General features: G+C 43.0%; 1 protein-coding gene across 1 annotated transcript; it reads right to left on the bottom strand.

Annotated features, from left to right (window-relative positions):
• Window positions 1–19,313: 19,313 nt before the first annotated feature.
• CXCR4 (C-X-C motif chemokine receptor 4) lies at window positions 19,314–23,056 on the bottom strand. Its single transcript, XM_022569629.3, has 2 exons — window positions 22,957–23,056; window positions 19,314–20,895 (listed from the first exon to the last, which is right to left on the bottom strand). Exons 1-2 carry the CDS (start codon window positions 22,969–22,971, stop codon window positions 19,849–19,851), a joined length of 1,062 nt encoding a protein of 353 aa, XP_022425337.1. The 5' UTR covers window positions 22,972–23,056; the 3' UTR covers window positions 19,314–19,848.
• Window positions 23,057–23,478: the final 422 nt, after the last annotated feature.

The raw sequence follows: 23,478 nt of genomic DNA, 5'->3' as shown, positions 1-23,478 counted from the left end.
TGGAATAAACACCACTTGATCATGGTGTATGATCCTTTTAATGTGCTGTAGGATTCTGTTTGCTAGTATTTTGTTGAGGATTTTTCCATCTATGTTCATCAGTGATATTGGCCTGTAGTTTTCTTTCTTTGTGACATCTTTGTCTGGTTTTGGTATCAGGGTGATAGTGGCCTCGTAGCATGAGTTTGGGAGTGTTCCTCCCTCTGCTATATTTTGGAAGAGTTTGAGAAGGATAGGTGTTAGCTCTTTTCTCTAAATGTTTGATAGAATTCGCCTGTGAAGCCATCTGGTCCTGGGCTTTTGTTTGTTGGAAGAATTTTAATCACAGTTTGAATTTCAGTGCTTGTGATTGGTCTGTTCATATTTTCTGTTTCTTCCTGATTCAGTCTTGGCAGGTTATGCATTTCTAAGAATTTGTCCATTTCTTCCAGGTTGTCCATTTTATTGGCATAGAGTTGCTTGTAGTAATCTCTCATGATCTTTTGTATTTCTGCAGTGTCAGTTGTTACTTCTCCTTTTTCATTTCCAATTCTATTGATTTGAGTCTTCTCCCTCTTTTTCTTGATGAGTCTGGCTAATGGTTTATCAATTTGTTTTATCTTCTCAAAGAACCAGCTTTTAGTTTTATTGAGCTTTGCTATCGTTTCCTTCATTTCTTTTTCATTTATTTCTGATCTGATGTTTATGATTTCTTTCCTTCTGCTAACTTTGGGTTTGTTTTGTTCTTCTTTCTCTAATTGCTTTAGGTGCAAGGTTAGGTTGTTTATTCGAGATGTTTCCTGTTTCTTAAGGTAGGATTGTATTCCTATAAACTTCCCTCTTATAACTGCTTTTGCTGCATCCCATAGATTTTGGTTTGTCGTGTCTCCATTGTCATTTGTTTCTAGGTACTTTTTGATTTCCTCTTTGATTTCTTCAGTGATTCCTTCGTTATTAAGTAGTGTATTGTTTAGCCTCCATGTGTTTGTATTTTTTACAGGTCTTTTCCTGTAATTGATATCTAGTCTCATAGCGTTGTGGTTGGAAAAGATACTTGATACAATTTCAATTTTCTTAACTTTACCAAGGCTTGATTTGTGACCCAAGTTATGATCTACCCTGGAAAATGTTCTATGAGCACTTGAGAAAAATGTGTATTCTGTTGTTTTTGGATGGAATGTCCTATAAATATCAATTAAGTCCATTTTGTTTAATGTATCATTTAAAGCTTGTGTTTCCTTATTTATTTTCATTTTGGATGATCTTTCCATTGGTGAAAGTGAGGTGTTAAAGTCCCCTACTATGAATGTGTTACTGTCAGTTTCCCCTTTTATGGCTGTTAGTATTTGTCTTATGTATTGAGGTACTCCTATGTTGGGTGCATAAATATTTACAACTGTTAATTATTCTTCTTGGATCAATCCCTTGATTATTATGTAGTGTCCTTCTTTGTCTCTTATAATAGTCTTTATTTTAAAGTCTATTTTGTCTGATATGAGAATTGCTACTCCAGCTTTCTTTTGATTTCCATTTGCATGGAATATCTTTTTCCATCCCCTCACTTTCAGTCTGAATGTGTGCCTAGGTCTGAAGTGGGTCTCTTGTAGACAGCATATACGTGGGTCTTGTTTTTGTATCCATTCAGCGAGCCTGTGTCTTTTGGTTGGAGCATTTAATCCATTCATGTTTAAGGTAATTATTGATATGTATGTTCCTATTCTCATTTTCTTAATTGTTTTGGGTTTGTTATTGTAGGTCTGTTCCTTCTCTTGTGTTTCTTGCCTAGAGAAGTTCCTTTAGCATTTGTTGTAAAGCTGGTTTGGTGGTGCTGAACTCTCTCAGCTTTTCCTTGTCTGTAAAGGTTTTAATTTCTCCATCAAATCTGAATGAGATCCTTGCTGGGTAGAGTAATCTTGGTTGCAGGTTTTTCTCCTTCATCACTTTAAATATGTCCTGCCACTCCCTTCTGGCTTGCATAGTTTCTGCTGAAAGATCAGCTGTTAACCTTATGGGGATTCCCTTGTGTGTTATTTGTTGTTTTTCCCTTGCTGCTTTTAATATGTTTTCTTTGTATTTAATTTTTGATAGTTTCATTAATATGTGTCTTCGTGTGTTTCTCCTTGGATTTATCCTGTATGGGACTCTCTGTGCTTCCTGGACTTAAGTATTTCTTTTCCCATATTAGGAAAGTTTTCAACTATAATCTCTTCAAATATTTTCTCAGTCCCTTTCTTTTTCTCTTCTTCTTCTGGGACCCCTATAATTCGAATGTTGGTGCATTTAATGTTGTCCCAGAGGTCTCTGAGACTGTCCTCAGTTCTTTTCATTCTTTTTTCTTTATTCTGCTCTGCAGTAGTTATTTCCACTATTTTATCTTCCAGGTCACTTATCCGTTCTTCTGCCTCAGCTATTCTGCTATTGATCCCTTCTAGAGTATTTTTAATTTCATTTATTGTGTTGTTCATCGTTGCTTGTTTCCTCTTTAGTTCTTCTAGGTCCTTGTTAAATGTTTCTTGAATTTTCTCTATTCTATTTCCAAAATTTTGGATCATCTTTACTATCATTATTTTGAATTCTTTTTCAGGTAGACTGCCTATTTCCTCTGCATTGGTTAGGTCTGGTGAGTTTTTATCTTGCTCCTTCATCTGCTGTGTGTTTTTCTGTCTTCTCATTTTGCTTATCTTACTGTGTTTGGGGTCTCCTTTTTGCAGGCTGCAGGTTCGTAGTTCACATTGTTTTTGCTGTCTGCCCCCAGTGGCTAAGGTTGGTTCAGTGGGTTGTGTAGGCTTCCTGGTGGAGGGGACTAGTGCCTGTGTTCTGGTGGATGAGGCTGGATCTTGTCTTTCTGGTGGGCAGGTCCACGTCTGGTGGTGTGTTTTGGGGTGTCTGTGGCCTTGTTATGATTTTAGGCAGCCTCTCTGCTAACGGGTGGGGTTGTGTTCCTGTCCTGTTAGTTGTTTGGCATAGGGTGTCCAGCACTGTAGCTTTCTGGTCGTTGAGTGAAGCTGGGTGTTGGTGTTAAGATGGAGATCTCTGGGAGATTTTAGCTGTTTGATATTACATGGAACTGGGAGGTCTCTTGTGGACCAGTGTCCTGAAGTTGGCTCTCCCACGTCAGAGGCACAGCACTGACTCCTGGCTGCAGCACCAAAAGCCTTTCATCCACACGGCTCAGAATAAAAGGGAGAAAAAGTAGAAAGAAAGAAAAAAAGAGGATAAAATTTAAAAAATAAGGTAAGATAAAATAAAGTTATTAAAATAAAAAATAATTATTAAGAAAAAAAATTTTTAAGTAAAAAACGAACCAAAAAACGGACGGACAGAACCCTAGGACACATGGTGCAAGCAAAGCTATACAGACAAAATCTCACACAGAAGCATACACATACACACTCACAAAAAGAGGAAAAGGGGAAAAAGTAATATATCTTGCTCTCAGTCCACCTCCTCAATTTGGGATGATTTTTTGTCTATTCAGGTATTGCACAGATGCAGGGTACATCAGGTTGATTGTGGAGATTTAATCCGCTGCTCCTGAGGCTGCTGGGAGACATTTTCCTTTCTCTTCTTTGTTTGCACAGCTCCCAGGGCTCAACTTTGGATTTGGCCCTGCCTCTGCGTGTAGGTCGCCGGAGGGCATCTGTTCTTCACTCAAACAGGACAGGATTAAAGGAGCAGCTGATTCGGGGGTTCTGGCTCACTCAGGCTGCGGGGAGGGAAGTGCCCGGAGTGCTGGGCGAGCCTGCGGCTGCAGAGGCCGGGTTGACGTTGCACCAGCCTGAGGCGCGCTGTGCGTTCTCCCGGGGAAGTTGTCCCTGGATCACGGGACCCTGGCAGTGGCGGGCTGCACAGGCTCCCAGGAGGGGAGGTGTGGAGAGTGACCTGTGCTCGCACAGAGGCTTCTTGGTGGCGGCAGCAGCGGCCTTAGCGTCTCATGCCCGTCTCTGGGGTCCGCGCTGGTAGCCACGGCTCGCGCCCGTCTCTGGAGCTCCTTTAAGCAGCGCTCTTAATCCCCTCTCCTCGCGCACCAGGAAACAAAGAGGGAAGAAAAAGTCTCTTGCCTCTTCGGCAGCTCCAGACTTTTCCCCAGACTCCCTCCCGGCTAGCCGTGGCGCACTAACCCCTTCAGGCTGTGTTCACGCTGCCAGTCCTCTCCCTGCGATCCGACCGAAGCCCGAGCCTCTGCTCCCAGCCCCTGCCCGCCCCGGCAGGTGAGCAGATAAGCCTCTCTGGCTGGGAAGTGCCGGTCGGCACGGATCCTCTGTGCGGGAATCTCTCTGCTCTGCCCTCCGCACCCCTGTTGCTATGCTCTCCTCCGCGGCTCCGAAGCTTCCCCCTCCGCCACCCGCAGGCTCTGCCCGCAAAGGGGCTTCCTAGTGTGTGGAAACCTTTCCTCCTTCACAGCTCCCTCCCACTGGTGCAGGTCCTGTCCCTATCCTTTTGTCTCTGTTTATTCTTTTTTCTTTTGCCCTACCCAGGTACGTGGGGAGTTTCTTGCCTTTTGGGAGGTCTGAGGTCTTCTGCCAGCGTTCAGTGGGTGTTCTATAGGAGCAGTTCCACCTGTAGATGTATTTCTGGTGTATATGTGGGGAGGAAGGTGATCTCCGTGTCTTACTCTTCCGCCATCTTCCTCCTCTCTCCCAGAGACAGTTTTAAGAACTTAAATGCTTTATGTCATGTTCCTGTTTGAAACCTCTCAGTGCCGTCTCATTTTTATTAAGATACAGTCCTAAGTCCTGAACTTGATCCACTATGATTAGGTTTCTGCTTTCTTCCCTGACCTCATCCTGTGTCACTTTCTCCTCGCTCACCAGTCTTTAGCCACAGTAGCCATCTTTCCATTTCAGTTCCTTAAACACCCCAAGCCCTTTCCCACCTCCAGACCTCTTGATCATGTGTTGTCTCTACTAGGAAAGTTCTTTCCTTCCTTCTTTATCAGGTTGGTGCCTAGTCATCCTGCAAGCATCAGCTTAACCCCCTCTTACCCAGCTCTCCAACTGTATTTCATAACAACCTAATCTTTTCATGTATAGTACGTCAGAATTTATGACTATACATTAGATGGCAGCTCTGTTCCCTGCTATAATTGAAGCTCCATGGTGGCAGGGGCCATCTTGGTGTTGTTCACCTCCGTACACTCAGTATTATCATGGTGACTTTCACATAGTAGTTGCTCAATAAATCTAATACTTCCTCAAAGGAAGTAAGTAGGAGAGGAATCTGACGAGAGCAGAGATTAGGGAAACTTTATCTGGAAGAAATATGTAAAGGGGATTTTAGCTGGAGAGAGACATGATGTATTTGTTTCCTAGCATTACTGTAACAAATTATCACAAACTGGGGGTCTTAAAACAACAGAAATTCATTCTTTCATAGTTATGGATTTTGGAAGGCTGAAACCAAGGTGTCAGCAGGGCCAGATCTCTTGGAGAGGATCCCTCCTTGCCTCTTCTAGATTCTGGTGCTTACCAGCAATCCCTGGAGTTCCTTGGCTTGTGGCAGCGTTGCTCCGATCTTGCCCCTGTTGTCCCATGGCCCTCTCCCTGTGTGCCTCTTCTTTCTCTATGTCTCTTCTCTTCTTAGAAAGATAGCAGTCACATGAACTTTATGACCTACCCTATTCCAATATAACCTCCTCTTAACTGATTACATCTACAAAAACCCTGTTTCCAAATAAGGTCAGATTCCGAAGTTCCAGGTGAACATGAGTATTTTGGGGAGGAAGCCATTCAACCAATTTGCAGTATTCCAGGCAGGAGGTGCAAAAGGTCTGAACAATGTTGCAGTGAGAATCAAGAGGAAAGGATAAGACCAAATGACATTTATGAAATAACAGACCATAGAATTTTAGGGCTGGAAGAGACCTTAGAGGCATTCAAAGCCTCTAATTAAAAAAAAAATGCTTTTCAAATTAACCTTCTTATATCCTTCAAATAAGGGACCTCAGAGGTGGCTAGAAAGTGGGGGGCATAGGGAAGCTTTTCCTGGTCTATTACCGTTTGTTTAATCAGAACAATTATAATTTTATGTTTCACAGGCTGGGTGTCCACATATAATTTTGTTGAAAATTGGTTTTATTATATGTCTTGTCTAAATCTCTCATTTTGCTGATCAGGAAATTGCAGTCAGTCAAAGAACAAGACAGTGATTCAGAAGAAAATTGCATAGTGTGGACTGTTGGATTTAAGAATGTGGGAGAAGGCAACCAGAGTAGTATAGGAAACTTTCATGAAAGAGAAGAGGTTTAAACTTAGTGACCACACTTGTGAAATATGATGAGAAAAACAAAGTTCAATTGTCTTTGTTGTGATAAACCAAAGTTCTTCTGAACAGAGAACCCCCGTGTGGCCCTGTCCTTGGATGGGGGAAAAAGGACATGGTGGAAGGAGTCAGGAGATCTGGGTATAATTCTGTCCTGCCCAGGTCACTGGGCAACAGACTGGACATATGGGCAAAGGAGAGGGAAGTGCCGCCGGTAGCATCCGGGTTTCACAAGTAAAGGACAGGAGACATTGGTGGTGTGGCAAGTGGGAGAAAATGGATTAGATGCAGATCTAGTTTCTAGAGGACGCCTTTTTGTTTTGGGTATATTGGGTTTGAAGTGACAGTGGAAAACTAAAACTTCGGTGAGTAAACCTGGAAGAAATAAGTCATTTTATGTGTCTATTTTGAGGCCCCCATCATCTTTTCATTTTAATGATGGACAGGGTAGTGTCTCCTCTTCCACGGTGTTCTCCCCAGTGTGCCCAATTTGAAAGGCACGTTGTGGAGGTTAAAGAAATGGTGACCAGTGACTGGGACCCTCATCTCTCACCTGGACCATATACTTTCTGATTAAGTTGTCTTCCCAAATCTACTCAGGCCCATTCTAATTTTTTTTCCCCACACTACAGTCAGAGTTATCATTTCAAAACATAAACCTGATCATGTTACCCAGTCCTGCTTTAAAATACTTTCCATTGCTCTTAGGCAGAGATCAAAGTGATGTGCCTTATGAGATTTGGCTAGGTCTAACCCTGCCTTGAGTCTCAAGCCTCACTTGGTATGACTTCTCCCCCTGGCCTTGGAGATCTAGCCACACAGTCTTAGATTTGCTGACTTCTTCCTGCCCAGGGCCTTTGCGCATGTCCTCCATGCTGTCATTTCCTGTACCCCTTACTCTGTCCAACCACGCATTCATCCTTAAGACGCCAGCACGGTCAACACTTCTTAGGGACTTCTTCCCTGCCTAGGACTAAGTCATTTTAGGTAAGGTTCCTTGGTTTCTAAGCCCAGTTTCTAAGCCCAGTTCATAAGTATGCATTTGTTGCCCTGGTTATTTGTTTAACTTTAATTCTCTTACTCTAGGTTCCATACAAGTAGGGACTATGTATGTTTTGCTGTGTTCAGCACCTAGCACAGAACCTGGAATGAATGAATGAATGAAAGTTATAACTTCAAATGTTTGATTCCAAATCCTAATGTTGCATTCAAAAGTACACCCCCCTCCCCCGTTTTTCCCCCAAACCTGCTTTTCCCTATAGCAGCATATCGCACTTTAACAAAAATTTAAAATTTAAGTCTTCTTTCCACTATATAAATATTTGGCAAGTTAAAGTCATATCACGTGTTAAAAATGCATTTCCTTAAAGACCTAGATTTTGGCTATTAAAGCGCGTGCTGAGACACATTCCTATGTTTTAAAAGGAGAGAAATTGTTTGTATGGAATTAAAAAAAATCTCTACAAAAGCAGCTTCCTATTTTACCCTTTGAAGGCTGCAATAGTCATGAAGGTGCTACTCAGAACTCCTTTCAGCAGAAAACCTGCCTTGATTCCCCTTAGCTGACAGTCTCCAGCTGTGGGTGCCTTCAGAACCCCACCCCAGCTTTCTAGCAGAGTCCTCCCAGGCAGCTGCCAGCCAATGACGAGCACCGTTGGAGCACCAGCACCTGGCCATTTCTGCCTTATGCAGGACTTCTCTAAAAGGCACCCCTTCCTCTGGAGCTCCCCGTTGGGTTGGCCAAGACTTTGTTGGATCTGCACGGTGGTCTGAGGCTCTCTCAATCCTGCTTTCTCCCCAAAGTCAGAGTCTAAGAGCTTTCTCTTTCAAATCCCCTTCCTCACTCTTTGCTCTTTCATGGGCTCTACCCTCCAATAAACCTCTAGCACTCCTAACTCTGTCTCAGCATCCGCTTCTTAAAAAATCCAACCAATGCAGAGGGCTTCCAGTAATATAATGATATGCAATTAAAATGTTAGGGTTTTATTTATTTTGATTTTTCCATGCTCCTTTCCCGGTTCATTGTCTCTGAAGATGTTTAGTAGCTCAATTTATAAGGCCTATTTCTGAAATGAAGAATAATTCTAGAAGGAGAATAATTCCTTTGTTACTAGTCTGTAAGGTCCATGAGACCAGAGACTTTGTTTGTTACTGTCGTATCCCAGCACTTGACACATAGGAGGTGCTCAATGAATATTTGTTGAATGATTGGATGTATATTCAATCTTTTTTTTTTTTTGGTTTCTATTAAATAGAAGAGACAAGAATAAGACATACTATAATAGCATTTTAGATAGAGACTATATTAGTTTGGTAAAGCTGCCTTAACAAAGCACTGAGACTGGGTGGCTTAAAGAACAGTACTTCCTTTTCTTACAATTCTGGAGGCTGGAAGTCTGAAATCAAGGTGTCAGCAGGGTTGATTGATTTCTTCTTTTGTCTCTTCTTGGCTTGTAGATGGCCATCTTCTCCCTGTACCTTTACATGATCTTCCCTCTGTACGTACCTATGTACTAATTTTCTCTTCCTATAAGACACCAGTCATGTTGGATTAGGACCCACCCTAGAAACTTGATTTTAAGTTGATTATCTCTTTAAAGAACCTATCTCCAAATACAGTCACATTCTGAGGGCTTCAACATATGAATTTTTCAGGGGTACAAGTTAGCCTATAAACAGAGGCCCGTAAAGCAACTCTTTGGTTTTAAGTGTTTTAACTTGTCTTGGACACCAATGGAAGTAGAAATACAATAAAATAATATGAAAAATAAAAATTATATTTAAAAAGGCAAAGAATTAATACCCTTCCTCAAATGTCTAATTTATAGCCAAAGAGTTATATTAGTATATCTAAAAAACAGACAATGAGGTATAAGACCAAAGTGCTAGGGACTTCCCTGGTGGTCCAGTGGTTAAGAATTCGCCTTCCAATGCAGGGGACGCAGGTTCAATCTCTGGTAGGGGAGCTAAGGTCCCGCATGATGTGAGGCAACTAAGCCCGTGCACTGCAACTAGAGAAGCCTGCGTGTGCCGCAACTAGAGAAGCCCATGCACTGCAATGAGAAGCCCTTGCGCCGCAACTAGAGAGAAGCTCCTGTGTGCCGCAACAAAGACCCTGCACAGCCAAAAAAAAAAAAAAGATCAAAATGCTTTGGTAATTCCTGAGTGGACTTGTAATGTTCAAGATACATGATTTATCTTGAAAAAGAAATGTTACAGCTCATAAATGACCATATGCTTGAAACTACCAGTGGAGATTTCTTTATTACGTGGATTAAAAATCCAAATCAGACCAGATAATATCTTTATCATTAAAACATATATTGTTTTGAATTTATATCCACATTAGGAAAATTTATTTCCCAGGACATAATAAAAATTATTAAATTATTACTTATTAAAATATTAATTTTATTTTAACTGTAGGAAAAATGTTAGTTTTTTCCTTTCTAGTCCTTTTGTCTACTTGGTTCCTCAGCCTATCTCAAGTAATAAAAGTAACAAACTTGTGGTATCCTCTCCACAAAAGTGAACATTGGTCTTTTTCTCCTGGCATTTCCTACCTCAGAAACTTGCATTATGTTACGTCTTGTAAACCACCATTGTTGTGTGTGGCTATGTTTTGGGGACTTATTAGAATGAAGGAAGTTCTTCCCCAACATGACATTTCCTTTCTAATACAATACAAAAATGGAGTATTTAGGGTTGACCACTTACACATTGTTCCCATTTCAGGCCCCACAGTATTGCCGTCATGTATGAATGCCTAACCTTTCAGAAATTTCCTTTAGGTTTTCTCGTATGTTTACTTTCCTGTGGGTTTTGAAAGACTTGACCTCTCTGGGAGAAGTCCTTTGAGAGACCCCAGATCCATATCACCTCTACTAGAGCCTTAACTGGACAGCTTTGTAAAGATGGTGCCATGACTATGTATTGATTTGAAACAGCTTCACTCACCATAAGCTCAGTCCAGCCTGTGGCTACTGCTACACAGCTCTGAATTCCATTCTCTTGTACTTGTGGAATTCTCTAGAATGCTTCCTTTAGATCATAACCTTCAGTTCAGAAACACTGGACTTTATCAAAGGCTCTACTTGGAATATAATGTTAAGATTTCTGCTACTAGTAAATTCTACTACTACATTCTAAATACCTTCGGGGTAATATAAATGTCTGATATTTTAAAAATATCAAACTGTTTAAAAAACTGAGATATATTAAAAAATTTTAAGAGTTTATTTGAACAAAATTGACTGGAATTGGGCAGCACCAAATCGGAAGTGGTTAGGACCACTCCTCCACAAGAGCCAGGGGAAAAGACTTACCTAAAGAGGTACAGAAGCAAAGAAAGGAAATAATTTGATTGGCTATAGCTTTAAGCCTAGGTGGCTGTTCTTTAATTGACTGTCCTTAGCATTTTGGTTTTATAACCTTGAGGCATTTAAAAGCTTAGATTTTGGTTTGCTTGGTAGGCTGCCAGGGCATTAGAGCCTCAGTCGAATAATCTCCTTGTTTAATTAATTCAACACTGCAAATGCCTAGTTCCGTTCAGTTCAACAATCATTTATTTAGTACTTAGTTGGGCCCTGAGCCGATTTAAAAAAAAAAAAGAAAGAACAAGACTGGGTTCCTATCTTGGAGTGTTTATAGCCTAGGAAGGAGCTTATATACTTCTTTTCTCCCTGCCCTACACCTTTTAAAATAAGCTGATTAATTTTTCATTATTCATTATAGTAAGTTTGGAAAATACAGAGAAATCCAAAAAAATATTTAAAAATCAATCAAAAGGCCTATCACTTAACTACTGCTAATAACATTTTTATTTATCTTTTTTATATGCATAGACTTAAAAAAATTTATAATCAGATAGTATGTACAGTAGAAGTTGTATGAAACCTGCTTCTTTCGTGTCACACCTCATACACATTTTCCAGTAGGCTTTGTAAACATCACTGAAGAAGCTAGATAATATTCCACTGTGTAGATTCACCATAGTTTCCTTAATCTTCATTTTGCTGCGAGATATTTAGATGATTTCCTATTTTCTTGTTATTCTACCTGAAAAACTCAGCTTTGTGCACAAAACATTTTTAGTATTTACTACTGTTTCCTGAAGTTAAAGATCCAGAAGTGGTCTCTCTGTGTGCAAGGGGGTGAACATTGAAGCTTCCAGGGCATCTGCCAGGGCTTTGGAAGGGTTTGGCCAGTTTACGCCTGACTAGCAGTGCTTAGTGATGCCTGGCTCACTGCGTCCTTGCACTTGGGAAACTGTTACTTTGAAAATATTTGCTAGTTTGATAAATGAGAAGCGGTGTGTTTTGATTTTTATTTATTTGGTTGCCAGTGGGGTTGAACGTGTCCTCATACTTTTGTTTATCAGTTTTATTTCCTCTTTTATGAACTGGCACTGTGTGTCCTTTCTCATTTTATTATTTCTTCCACATTGCTCTTCTTTTCCACTTCTTACAGATGGGATTTCAGCTCAGCCAGGGTTTTTTTTTTCCAGGGCCACTTTAGCCTATACAGCTTGTCTTCCTTTTTTCAGGACCCATGGTGACTGATAAATTATTTTTGTACTGTCACACAGCTGTAACAGAAAGCCCATCTTAAACAGAAAGCACTTCGCAGTTTCTTCAGTGTCTTCTCATGCCTTCTCATCTGAGACAGAAGTTGGGCCTCTCTCCTTGGGAAAAATGTTCTATAAAGTAGTGAAGTTCACTTGGAAACTCTCTTAGTAAGCGACATAATAGCGGCAGCCCCTTGGAGATTAATTTTGACATTCCCATGAGGCACCTGAAGGCTAAAAGGGGATAGCAGAATTATCCTCATTCCCCCCAAAGCTGGGGTCAGGTCCAAAAAGGCTTTCTGCACCATTGATTTTTCTTGGGCTTTTGTGGCTCAGCTTGTGGCTGTGAAACACTATTCATCACCGTGGATTATGGCTTTTTCTTTTGTCCTATTTACTGGCTGGAGAGTTGCTGCCAAAAGTTGTGACTGGTGATTATCACTTTGGAGAAGCAAATCTCATGTTGCTCACGCCTGAGGAAGGTTAGTCCGTGTGTATCCCAACAGCTCTGATGAGTGAACCATTGCTGTTCTAGCTACAGGGAGTTATAACAGGAGACGCCACCTTCATCTGTACTCCTGGAGATGAGAGTGATAGAGCACAAAAAGTGGATTAAAAAGGCAACTCTCCTATCCCAGGCCTTTCTTTTTTTTTAAAATAAATTTATTTATTATTTTTATTTTTGGCTGCATTGGGTCTTCGTTGTTGCGTGCAGGCTTTCTCTAGTTGCGGCGAGCGGGGGCCACTCTTGGTTGCCGTGTGAGGGCTTCTCATTGCAGTGGCTTCTCTTGTTGCGGAGCACGGGCTCTAAGCGTGCAGGCTTCAGTAGTTGTGGCTCATGGGCTTAGTTGCTTCGCGGCATGTGGGATCTTCCCGGACCATGGCTCAAACCTGTGTCCCCTGTGTTGGCAGGCAGGTTCTTAACCACTGTGCCACCAGGGAAGCCCTCCCAGGCCTTTCTTCTCCAAATAATAGACCCAGTAAAGCAGCAGGATTTGGCCAACCAATAGGGCACAAATTATCACACAGACCCACACTGAGGTCCTACCTGTGAAAGCATTTTGTGGCTGGTAAAGTGCTTATAAATGGTAGGTGTCGTGTTTTTGCAAATACTTAAAGGTCACAGGTTCCCTGGGGTTCTTGGTGCCTTAAAGCTTAAAGAGTAAACTGTCTCATATTAAGAGTTTCACCTATTTATTCATGTTTATTGAATTTCTTCTGTATTTAAGCATTGTTTAGTTGTGGTCAGCAAACTACAGCCAGCAGGTCAGATTTGACCTGTCCCTGTTTTTCATAGCCTGGGAGCAAAGAATGGTATTTACATTTTTATAAAATGGTTGAAAAAAATTAAAAGAAAAATAATATTTTGTGATATGTGAAAATTATATGAAATTCAAACATCAGGGTCCAAAAATGAAGTTTTATTGGAACACAGACATGCTCATTCATTCATGTGTTGTCTCTGGATGCTCTCCTGCTACAATTGGCAGAGTTGAGTAGTTGTGACAGAAACTGCATGCCCTGTCAAGCCTAAAACATTTACTATCTAGCCCTTTACAGAAAAAGCTTTCGATCCCTGTTCTAGACACTGGAAATACAGCTATAAACAACATAGACATAGCCTTTGCGTTCATAGAGCTTACATTCATGTGTAACATCACTTTAAAGATGGCCCCGGTGGGACTCACCCTTGGTCCTGGCTTAGAAACAGGTTCTAACCAACTGAGCTAACTTATGTAATTTTAGCCAACATTGGCACAACCTATGGAATCTGATTTCTCATCAAATCAAATCAAATCAAACAAGCGTATCAATTAACTATGTTAGACTGCAAAGGTCTCTGCACTTAAGACATTAAACTAGTTGGGAAGCAAAATTTGTTTAAAAATGAAAGAAAAGAATAATGGTAATGACACACAACAGTTGCTTTTAACTTTTCAAAAGCCTTTTATGTGTGCTAGCTTACAAACTGCAGACTTCATGAGCTAAGAATTTAGGGTGGAAAAGCTCACTTTGGACTGATAGAGACTGAGTAGGCTTGCCAGAGGAAGTAGGATGTTGTCCAAAACGATGGTCATGATTTCATTCTTCAATCCCAGGGGCTTAACAAGTTGTCTCCTATGGAGAGAAGTCCAAGAAACTGCCTTTGAGGCTCTTTCCCATATTCCATGGTTTGGCAGAATTTCTGCTTGTATCCTCATGGTGTGAATGGACAGCCTCCCTTGGGCTGGTGAAATAGGAAGACAGGGATTGGGAGCTTCTCACCCAGCTTGTGAGGTGGGCAGGGATCTGCTCTCCCCTAAATGGGGAATCAGTGGAAGCAAGACTTGGGGGACAGGTATTAAATAATAGAAAAATTGGGTGGGAGGGCAAAAACTTTGATTTCTTAAAACGTAAGGAAGTCGGAAAGTCTGAGAGTCCTTTAGCTAACTTTCCAGCATGTCTAGAACACCAAAGGATTAGTTCTTCCACTATACCATGAGCAACATTCATACCTGCATGGCCCAGGGTTTTGTTCAATAAATGGTTCAATAAAAGAATGGCTGATAAAAAAGAATGAAATATTGCCATTTGCAGTGACAAGGATGGACCTAGAGATTATCATACTAAGTGAAGTAGGTCAGACAGAGAAAGACAAATATTATATGATACCACTTATATGTGGAATCTAAAAAATAATACAAAACAGAAACATAAAACAGAAACGTACTCTATATAAAAACAGAAACGTACTCTATATAAAACAGAACGTACAAAACATACTCTATATAAAACAGAAACGTACTCACAGACATAGAAAACAAACTTATGGTTACCTAAGAGGAAAGGGTTGGGGGAGAGGGATAAATTAGAAGTATGGGATTAACAGATACAAACTACTATACATAAAATAGATAAGCAACAAGGATTTACTGTATAACACAGGGAACTGTCAATATCTTATAATAACCTATAAGGGAAAATAATCTGAAAAAATATATTTATAACTGAGTCAGTTTGCTGTACATCTAAAACTAACACAATATTGTAAATCAACTATACTTCAATAAAGAAAAAAAGAATGGCTGAAAGAGTAAAGGAAGGAAGTCAAGCCTCACACGAACATTAATCAGAATGCTTAGAGCATAGTGTGCTCTCAGGAATACAAATTTATGGGTGTTCATTCATTAGCTCATTCAGCAAGTATTTATTGGGTCCTGCTATGTGCCAGGCACTGAAACCCATTTTATTTCAATGACTAATAGTGAAAACCTTTCTCAAATGTCAGTGTCTGCTTTGTTGCTTTAAAAAGTACAACCAGGCAAGTGTCCGGTATTGAACCCTCAAGAGGACTGGAGAGCATGGAGGATCTTTTTGACCTCACGGTTATTACCCTGGCTAATGTCATAGAAAATACTAAAGTTACTATAATGCTTAAGAAGGCACACTCTGCTGTCAGACTGCCTGGTGTCAAAGCTTTACCACTCATGAAATATATGGCACTGGGTTAATTTTGCCTCAATTTCTCCATCTGTGAAACAGGAAAATAATATTTCCTACTATATAGGGCTGCTGTGAGGTTAAATAATCAATGTATTATTTAATGTAGGAAACCCTCAAAGTGAATGGTAACTGTTTTTGTTATCACATAGGATTGGGCCTAGAAAAGATAGAGATGTTTGGACTGAATATATTGAGAACATGAGGACATGCCCCAGACCTTGGTGGTTCTGTTTTAATGCCATTTATAGTATACATAGCAGAAAGAGCATAACCCCTTTATTTGTAGTTTAACTCTTTGACTGTGTCCTCGCCTGAAAAGGCAGATAGCAATATCATCTAACTGATGGGCTCTTTGTGCATGGATCACATGTATGAGAGTGCCTGGAATTTAGTGAGCTCTCAATAAATATTACTTTCCTTCTGACAGAGTCAAATATGAGGAAGTAATTCCCTTTGATTAAGAGTTTTGATGAGTTGAGTTCTAGTTAATTGAACTGTAATATGTAAATCAACTTAATCGTGGACCGGCTCTGCCAGATAAACACCCAGCACCTGGTATGGTTTGGTTGAGCACCTTTATTTGTTTGATTTTGAAAAATTCTTTCCCTTTTTGTGGCTTTCTTAACATTGTGGATCCTCCAGCTCAGCCTTCAAGCAGTTTAGCATTTCCAGTTGAAAGAAGGATTTTCAGAAGGTTTTAGAAGATTTTAATTATGGGACTTAACAGGATTGATTTAAATTAATCCAGATCAGTTGCAGACAATGGAACAATGGGCTGGTACCTTTTATTTTTCAAATAAAAGGAGAAAGATGGGAAGTGTTCCTAGTTGAGTCACAGGCTGTGGTGAGGATTAAATGAGTAAACATTGTGGTCTTTAGAGCGACAGATATTGGGTGGGAACTAGAGAATCATCAGCAGTCACCCTTTACCATGTATTTCCCTTTGTGGGACGTCTTCTTAGAATGGCAGGAAAGCAGAAAACAAACAGAAAGATATGTTTGTTATGACAAAGTAACATTGAAACCAGGGTGAAAGAGAATTGTGTGAGTTGAGTAAAGTGGGGGTAAAAAAGCATTGAAATGAGACAGAATAAAGGAGGCAAAAGGGAGACCTTGGGACCCTGTCCAGTGATAATTTCATGAAATTATGCTGGTTGGATGTATCCTTATTCTGATAATAATTTTCATCCCATGGCCATCACCTTAAAAACTTGTTCTCAGTTTTGAACACTGTTGACACTTTGGGCTGGGTAATTGTTGTGGGTGCCTGTCCTGTACATCGTAGGATGTTTAGCAGCATCCCCTGGTCCCTACCCACTAGATGCCAGTAGCACCTCACCTACCCTCCTACCCACCCCCCCACCCCCCAGTATGATAACCCAGAATGTTTCCGGACCTTACTAAATGTTCCCTGGGGGGCAAAAATCACCCCCAGTTGAGAACCACTGCTCTGAAAGGATTTGTCTCCACTACTTTATGGGTCCCTGAGGCTCCAACATTCCTCTTAAGCCATTCCTTTGGCTAACTTATGGATCTCTCCAGCACTGACCGGATAAGCCACTTTGGCAGCCAAGTGGAGACCTCCTCAAAGTGGGCTGGGTAAATCCCCACAATGCCAGGCTCAGTGCCACATTTCCAAGTGTTGGGGCCGCCTAGATTATTTTCTAAGGTAATGTGAATCTTGTCTCCAGCGGTCCTTGACCCTCTTAAGTGAGTATTACCTGGGAATAATGACAACTCAATTCTGTTTGTGGTGCCTTTATTTACTGACAGTAAGCTTGGAGAAAGTCACAGACACTTAGTTGAAATTATTAAAATAAAGCCTGTAGGTTATCCTCTTAAAAGAGTACCCCAGAATGATTATTTGAATATAGTAATCAAGTATAGGCATAACCACAAAAGGAGGCTGAGAAGCCCACAGTAGGGAGAGCTGAATTGCCAAGTGGCATTTTAGGAAAACAAAGGCTTGGCAAGATAAAAACATCCACTTTCCTCCCCAGTTACAGGCTTAATGTTATTAATAACTCAGATGTCATATTTACGCCATTATTGGCAGCATGCATACAATTTAAATATTTTAGCTTCCATTATACAACTGGATCTATATTACTGACCTTCAAGGGCCCCATTCATAAGGGATGAGGAAAGGGAACAATCAGCTACTTCATGCAAGGGCTGACCAGCAGACTGGGTTTCCCAGCATTGTCAGACAAACCACCGCACAGGGAATGCTTTGGAGCCGCTTGGAAATGGCAGGGTCAGGACAGAGAATGATAGGGGTGGGGGAGCTTTCAGGGAAGGGAGAGAGCCAAGGCTTTTTTTCTTTTTGAAAAAGAGATATCCCACCTTTGTTCCAAAGGAGAATGAAATATCCATTAAGACTGGTGACACTGGGAATTTTGTTTCAGCTCAGTTCCTTTTGTTGTGACTCCAGGGCAGAGGCGAGGAATCTGGGGTGACAAGGTTTCAAGCTAAGATGAGAAAGAAAAAGAATTCCTTCCAAGGATTTCTTCTATTGTCTCCTCAAGAATAAATATTTATAGAGAAAGTTCAAGTGAAGTCTTTTACAATGGTCATGGCTTTAAGACTAAGCCTTTGAGAGAAAACATGTAAAACTATGCTTAAATGAAGGGTGATCCAATTAGGCTTCCCAGGGTAAAAAACCAAGAAACCTCAAGATAATTTCCTATGTAAAATCTAATTGTGTTCTCAAGTGGAATAGGAATACTACTTTGAATTATCCCAGCTCCATAGACTGCAGCAAAAATGTACAGCCAAATTGGATTCTATTTTAAGTAATTAAATTATTTCCCTTCACAGGATCTATAATTTGTCTTCAACAAATGTGATTTGCCTCAGAAAGATAAGACATTGCAATTTTTCCTCCAAAATGGATTTTCTGTGCCAGAAACAATTATGAAAAGTAGACCAAATATTGCCTTATTTATATCCTGGTTATTATCTTTGAGGGCATGCCTGGAGTGCCGTGTGTGTGTCACAAAGTGAGACAGGTATGGCTACCATAGTTTAGAAATTATCTTTGAATGGAGACCGGAGCTGAAATGTACTCAAGAGCTTGGGGCTTGCACAATGGTAGTGTAAATAGCTACGGGTGATGTTACATAAGACTCCAAAATCTTGTGCAAAACGTGGGCAATGGGGAGCTTGCATCAATGGACCTTTCTTCTCAGCTCTGAAAGCACCAATTTAACTTTTATCTGCTTGGCTGAACCCTTGAGGTGCTAGATGTTGCAATAGATTAAGTGTTGAGATTTGCATAGAAGATATTGCAAGAGGGGTATTTTGGGCATGGTTAATTTTATGAAGAAAACATTCACTTCTGGCTTTTATTTTCAATAGCAGTTCAGTTGCCTTATGACCAGGTGTTCTGGGGGACAACAGTGGGTAATGGTTAAGAACAAGGGCTGGAAGGATGAATGGAGTCAGCTCCTGGTTATGTCCCCTTGAAAGTGCAAGTTATGGCAGTCTCTGAACCTCAGTCTCCTTGCCTGTCAAAAGGGTGTGACGACATCTAGATTGAGAGGCGCAGATGAGAAGAGCATACAATGCCTGGCTGGCACAGACCTGGAGTACACAAGGGGATGATAGTAGTAAAATCTAAAACATGGGATTGCATACCTTTTCTTCTTTATGCACATTTATCCTTCGGGAAGATTATCTTTCATAGGAATATGTACTGGCTGGATATTTCTAAACTTCCATGAGTTAAGAGTGGTTAAGACTTCAGATACTGAAGTCACATTACCTGGTTTGAGATATTCATTGTGCTTACTTACTATACTTTGACCAAGTCACTTAGGCTTTCTGTACTTTGGTTTCCTGCTCTACAAAATGTTAGTAGTAATAGAACCAGAGCCTGTCATAGAGTTGTGGTAAGGATTAAGTAAAATATTACAACTAAAATACCTAGGACAGGATCTGACATACCATGCAGGTATCTACTGTTATTTTTGACTTCTGCCAGCCAAAGGAATGTCAATAGGAATCAGAACATAACACTAAGTAGGTTTATCATGTACTTTTATTAACAACTTAATACAAGGCTGTACATTGTAGGTACTGAAATCAACCCACTCCTGCAAACTGAAAAACCAGCATTTCTATACCACTTCAAGCTTTGGTTAAAAGTGCCATCTTCTACAGCAAAATCACATAGTGTAACCTAACAATTTAAGAGCAGGAAGAGGAAAATGTTCCACTGGAATGGACAGATTATTTATTTACAAACAGCTGAGGATACTTTCTAGCTTAAGTGATTTCACTATACACTCTGGAATGTTCAGTTCCCTTTTCTACGGTCCTACAATGACATACAGCAACTAAGAACTTGGCCACAGGTCCTGCCTAGACGCTCATCAACATGAAACAACAACAAAAAATATTTATATAAATAAGTCAATTAAACCTCACAAAAACTAAAGGCACACAAGAAAAAAAGTCCCAACAGTCGATAAAAACTGTACAGTGTTGGTCAGTCTTTTATATCTGAAAAAATGTGTAACTTCAGAAAAAGTTCTTTAATGTATAAAAGTCCAGTGTTAGCTGGAGTGAAAACTCGAAGACTCTGACTCAGTTGAAACAGAAGAATGTCCACCCCGCTTTCCCTTGGAGAGAATCTTCAGGCTGGACCCTCTGCTCACAGAGGTGAGTGCATGCTGGGCAGAGGTTTTAAATTTGGCCCCAAGGAAGGCATAGAGGATGGGATTCAGGCAACAATGGAAAAAGGCTAGGGCCTCGGTGATGGAAATCCACTTGTGCACAGTGCTCTCAAACTCACACCCTTGCTGGATGATTTCCAGGAGGATGAAGGAGTCGATGCTGATCCCAATGTAGTAGGGCAGCCAGCAGGCAAAGAAAGCCAGGATGAGGATAACTGTGGTCTTGAGGGCCTTTCGCTTCTGGTAGCCCTTGGAGTGGGACAGCTTGGAGATGATAATGCAATAGCAGGACAGGATGACGATACCCGGCAGGATAAGGCCAACCACGATGTGCTGAAACTGGAACACCACCAACCACAAGTCGCTGGGATAGAAGCGGTCACAGATGTACCTCCCATCCCCCTCCTTGACGTTGGCAAAGATGAAATCGGGAATAGTCAACAGGAGAGCAGGTATCCAGACACCAACATAGACCACCTTTTCAGCCAACAGCTTCCTTGGCCTCTGACTGTTGGTGGCGTGGACGATAGCCAGGTACCGGTCCAGACTGATGAAGGCCAGGATGAGGACACTGCTGTAGAGGTTGACTGTGTAGATGACATGGACTGCCTTGCACAGGAACTTCCCAAAGTACCAGTTTGCCACGGCATCAACTGCCCAGAAGGGAAGTGTGAGAACAAAGAGGAGGTCTGCCACAGACAGGTGCAGTCTGTACTTGTCTGTCATGCTTCTTAGTTTCTTCTGGTAACCCATGACCAGGATGACCAATCCGTTACCCACTATGCCAGTCAAGAAGATGATGGAGTAGACAGTGGGCAGAAAGATACGGTTGAAATGGGCATTTTCCTCCCGGAAGCAGGGTTCCTTTATGGAGTCATAGTCTCCTGAGCCCAAGTCATCCTCTGTGTAATTATCTGAAGAGAATATCTGAAAAAGGCAAGGGAATGGACATTCACTTTCAAGTTCAGCAGGCATTCCCGAAGTTCCAAACAATGTTTCTGGTATTTTAAAAAAGCAATTTATAAAAACCAACTCAGCCCGGCCTGCTTCAGGAAATTCTGCTCCCACTAAAGTACTGGGGTCAGAGCACAAGGGAATTATTCTAGACTCCTACAACTCTCCTGCCATCTTCCCCCATAGTCGCTTCATTATATCCCTCATTAGGAGAACCAGTTACAAAATTCTTTGTTCAAAACAAGAGGGCGATGAGATTCTTTGGGTTCCAAAGTCACATCTTTGCTAACTCTTCTGCCCCGCCCACTAGAGGGAAGGAAAAACCTTGGGAGGAAAAAAACCAAAACAAAACACAAAGAGGCCACTCCTAGGCGGCATGATGGTGGGACTGGGGGTAGAACCTTGTGTTCCGAGGAGCTGGGATTAACTTTCTCTATGAAGATTCGCCAGGAGAGGGAAGAGGGGAGGAAGAAGCACTGCGGGGTCCCAAAGACTCTTATTCTAAGGCATGAAACACTGTTTTCTCCACGACTGTCTAAACACAAACCATTCCGTACTTCAAGCAACACGTAGTGGGGAAGGGGAATGCGGTCTTAAACGAAGGGCTTTGGTGCTTGAGGGCGGGGGTGGGGTGTCAGAAGCGGGGAACCCTCACTCCCACCGGCGCCGCTCAGGGGCGTGGGTTTCTCTGCCAAACCCATGTTTATCACTTGGCGCCTTTGGGACGTTAGCGAGCACAGCATTTTAATGGGAGGGGAAAGTCACGGGGTCTGCACCCGTGGTCCTCGCCCCGAGTTTCATTTCCTCACTCTCCCGGGTCGCTTCCCATCCCGCCACGGATCCAGTTAATGGGGTGGGAGGTCTGCAAGCTGGAAACCTCCAGGCGGAGGGCGCGCTGGGGGCCGGGTGGTCCAGCTCCAGCCTTCCGCGCGGCCCACCACGCCCACCGCCGGCAGGCAGTGGCTCCAACGGTTTGGCCCCGCCGCACGCCAGGCGCGGTCCTGCAGGGTGCTGGGGAGAGATTGGGCTGCTCCGCCGCGGGAGCCTTTGAATCGCGCGCCGCTGGGGGAAACGAAAAGCCTCCCTACCAAGGGGATTTCAAAAGGCTCCAGGAAACCACCGACGGTTAACTGGCGCAACGGGGCTCGGTGAGAGCCCAACTGTCCCCACTTGCACCTGCGTGTCTGCGCCGCAACTACCGGCAGCCCAGGTGCCCTCCCAGCCCTTCACTCCACCCTTAGTCCCCGCCGCGCACACCTCGGGGTGCTGCTGCACCGTGACCGTTTATATACTCCTTCAACTTCTGCACGACCCCCAACTCCAGAAGCCCGGGGCCCACTCGCGGCGCTGGCGACGCCCGCGATGTCTCTCCCTCGATCCTCAGTGGCGCGGGCTGCTCCCGGCCACCTCCCTGCTGCGGCCAACGCGCAGACACCTCAGCCAAGCGGCACGGTGGGTCCGCCCTCTGCTCCCAGTGCCCGGGCACTGGCACATTTCCGCGGGCAGCAGAGTTTAGCGAACACGCGCCCAACACCAAGAGTGGTCCCCAGGCGCCTTTGCTCCTGAAGTTAACCAGGGGCGCAGTCTCCCTCTGGGAACTCAGCCCCGGCGCGCCGCCCTCCACCTCCAAATTCAGATCATGTAATTCGCTCCAAAAGAAACCCCCACTCCCCCGAGTAAGAGACCCACGGTCTCTGGCAGCGCGCACATCTTCTCTGCACTTGTGCACAGAATGTTCTGTTTGCAAACAGCGTGCAAACCCGGCGCGCGCCGCAGAACTCAAGGGGGAGATCCATGCAGCCAACGAAAACGGTCGTTCCCATCTTTTCTCCTCTACTTAGAAAAAGATTTCAGTCCAACCCCACCCCTCCACCCCGACCGTAGCCAAGCGCACGAAAACTCCTTTCTATGCCCCTTCTCGGGGGCACGGGCACCTCCAATATTCTGGTCGTTTCTGCCCGCTCGGAGAGGGGTTGCGCTCTAAATTCATGTGTTTGTAATACGTTTAAGTAAAAGCAGGTTGAAACGACTTACATGGAACCCGTCCATGGTAATCGCTTGCTCTCCAGCCGCGGGGGCTACCGGAGTACTCAAGTCCTAGGAGACACTTTGCTACCTGCTGCCACAGCCAACAAACTGAAGTTTCCAGTGGAAGCTGGACTTTTATAAAAACACGCTCCGCGGGCGGCGCATGCGCCGCGCGGGTGGGCGGGAGGGCGGGGCGGGGAGAAAGGCGGGGTGGGGGGGGAGAGGGGCAGATGAGCGGGTGGAGGCCGCGAGGGAGGGGCGAGGGGGTAAGCACTCAGGCAGCCCCCGCAGGCTAAGCCAGGGAAGCCCCTCAGCGGCTCCCTTTAGCTCTAGCTCGCGATCACCTCGTGAGTCTAGAGCTGTGGAGGGCGCCCCGGAGGCGTGCCGCAACTTGGGAAAGCAGGATGCGCCTGCAGGGAGGTTGAAAGCGCGGGCGACCGACGCGTCCCTGTGTGGAGCGTCTATCCTTGCTCACGTGGGTGGCATTCCAGACCCGGGAAGGCTACAGATGGAGACACTGAGGTCCAG

Source organism: Delphinapterus leucas, chromosome 8, assembly GCF_059928025.1.
Source record: "Delphinapterus leucas isolate spDelLeu-1000000601 "Yukka" chromosome 8, BTC_Dleu_Yukka2, whole genome shotgun sequence".
NCBI classification, from domain to species: domain Eukaryota; kingdom Metazoa; phylum Chordata; class Mammalia; order Artiodactyla; family Monodontidae; genus Delphinapterus; species Delphinapterus leucas.
This window is presented reverse-complemented; position numbering and strand designations above follow the sequence as displayed.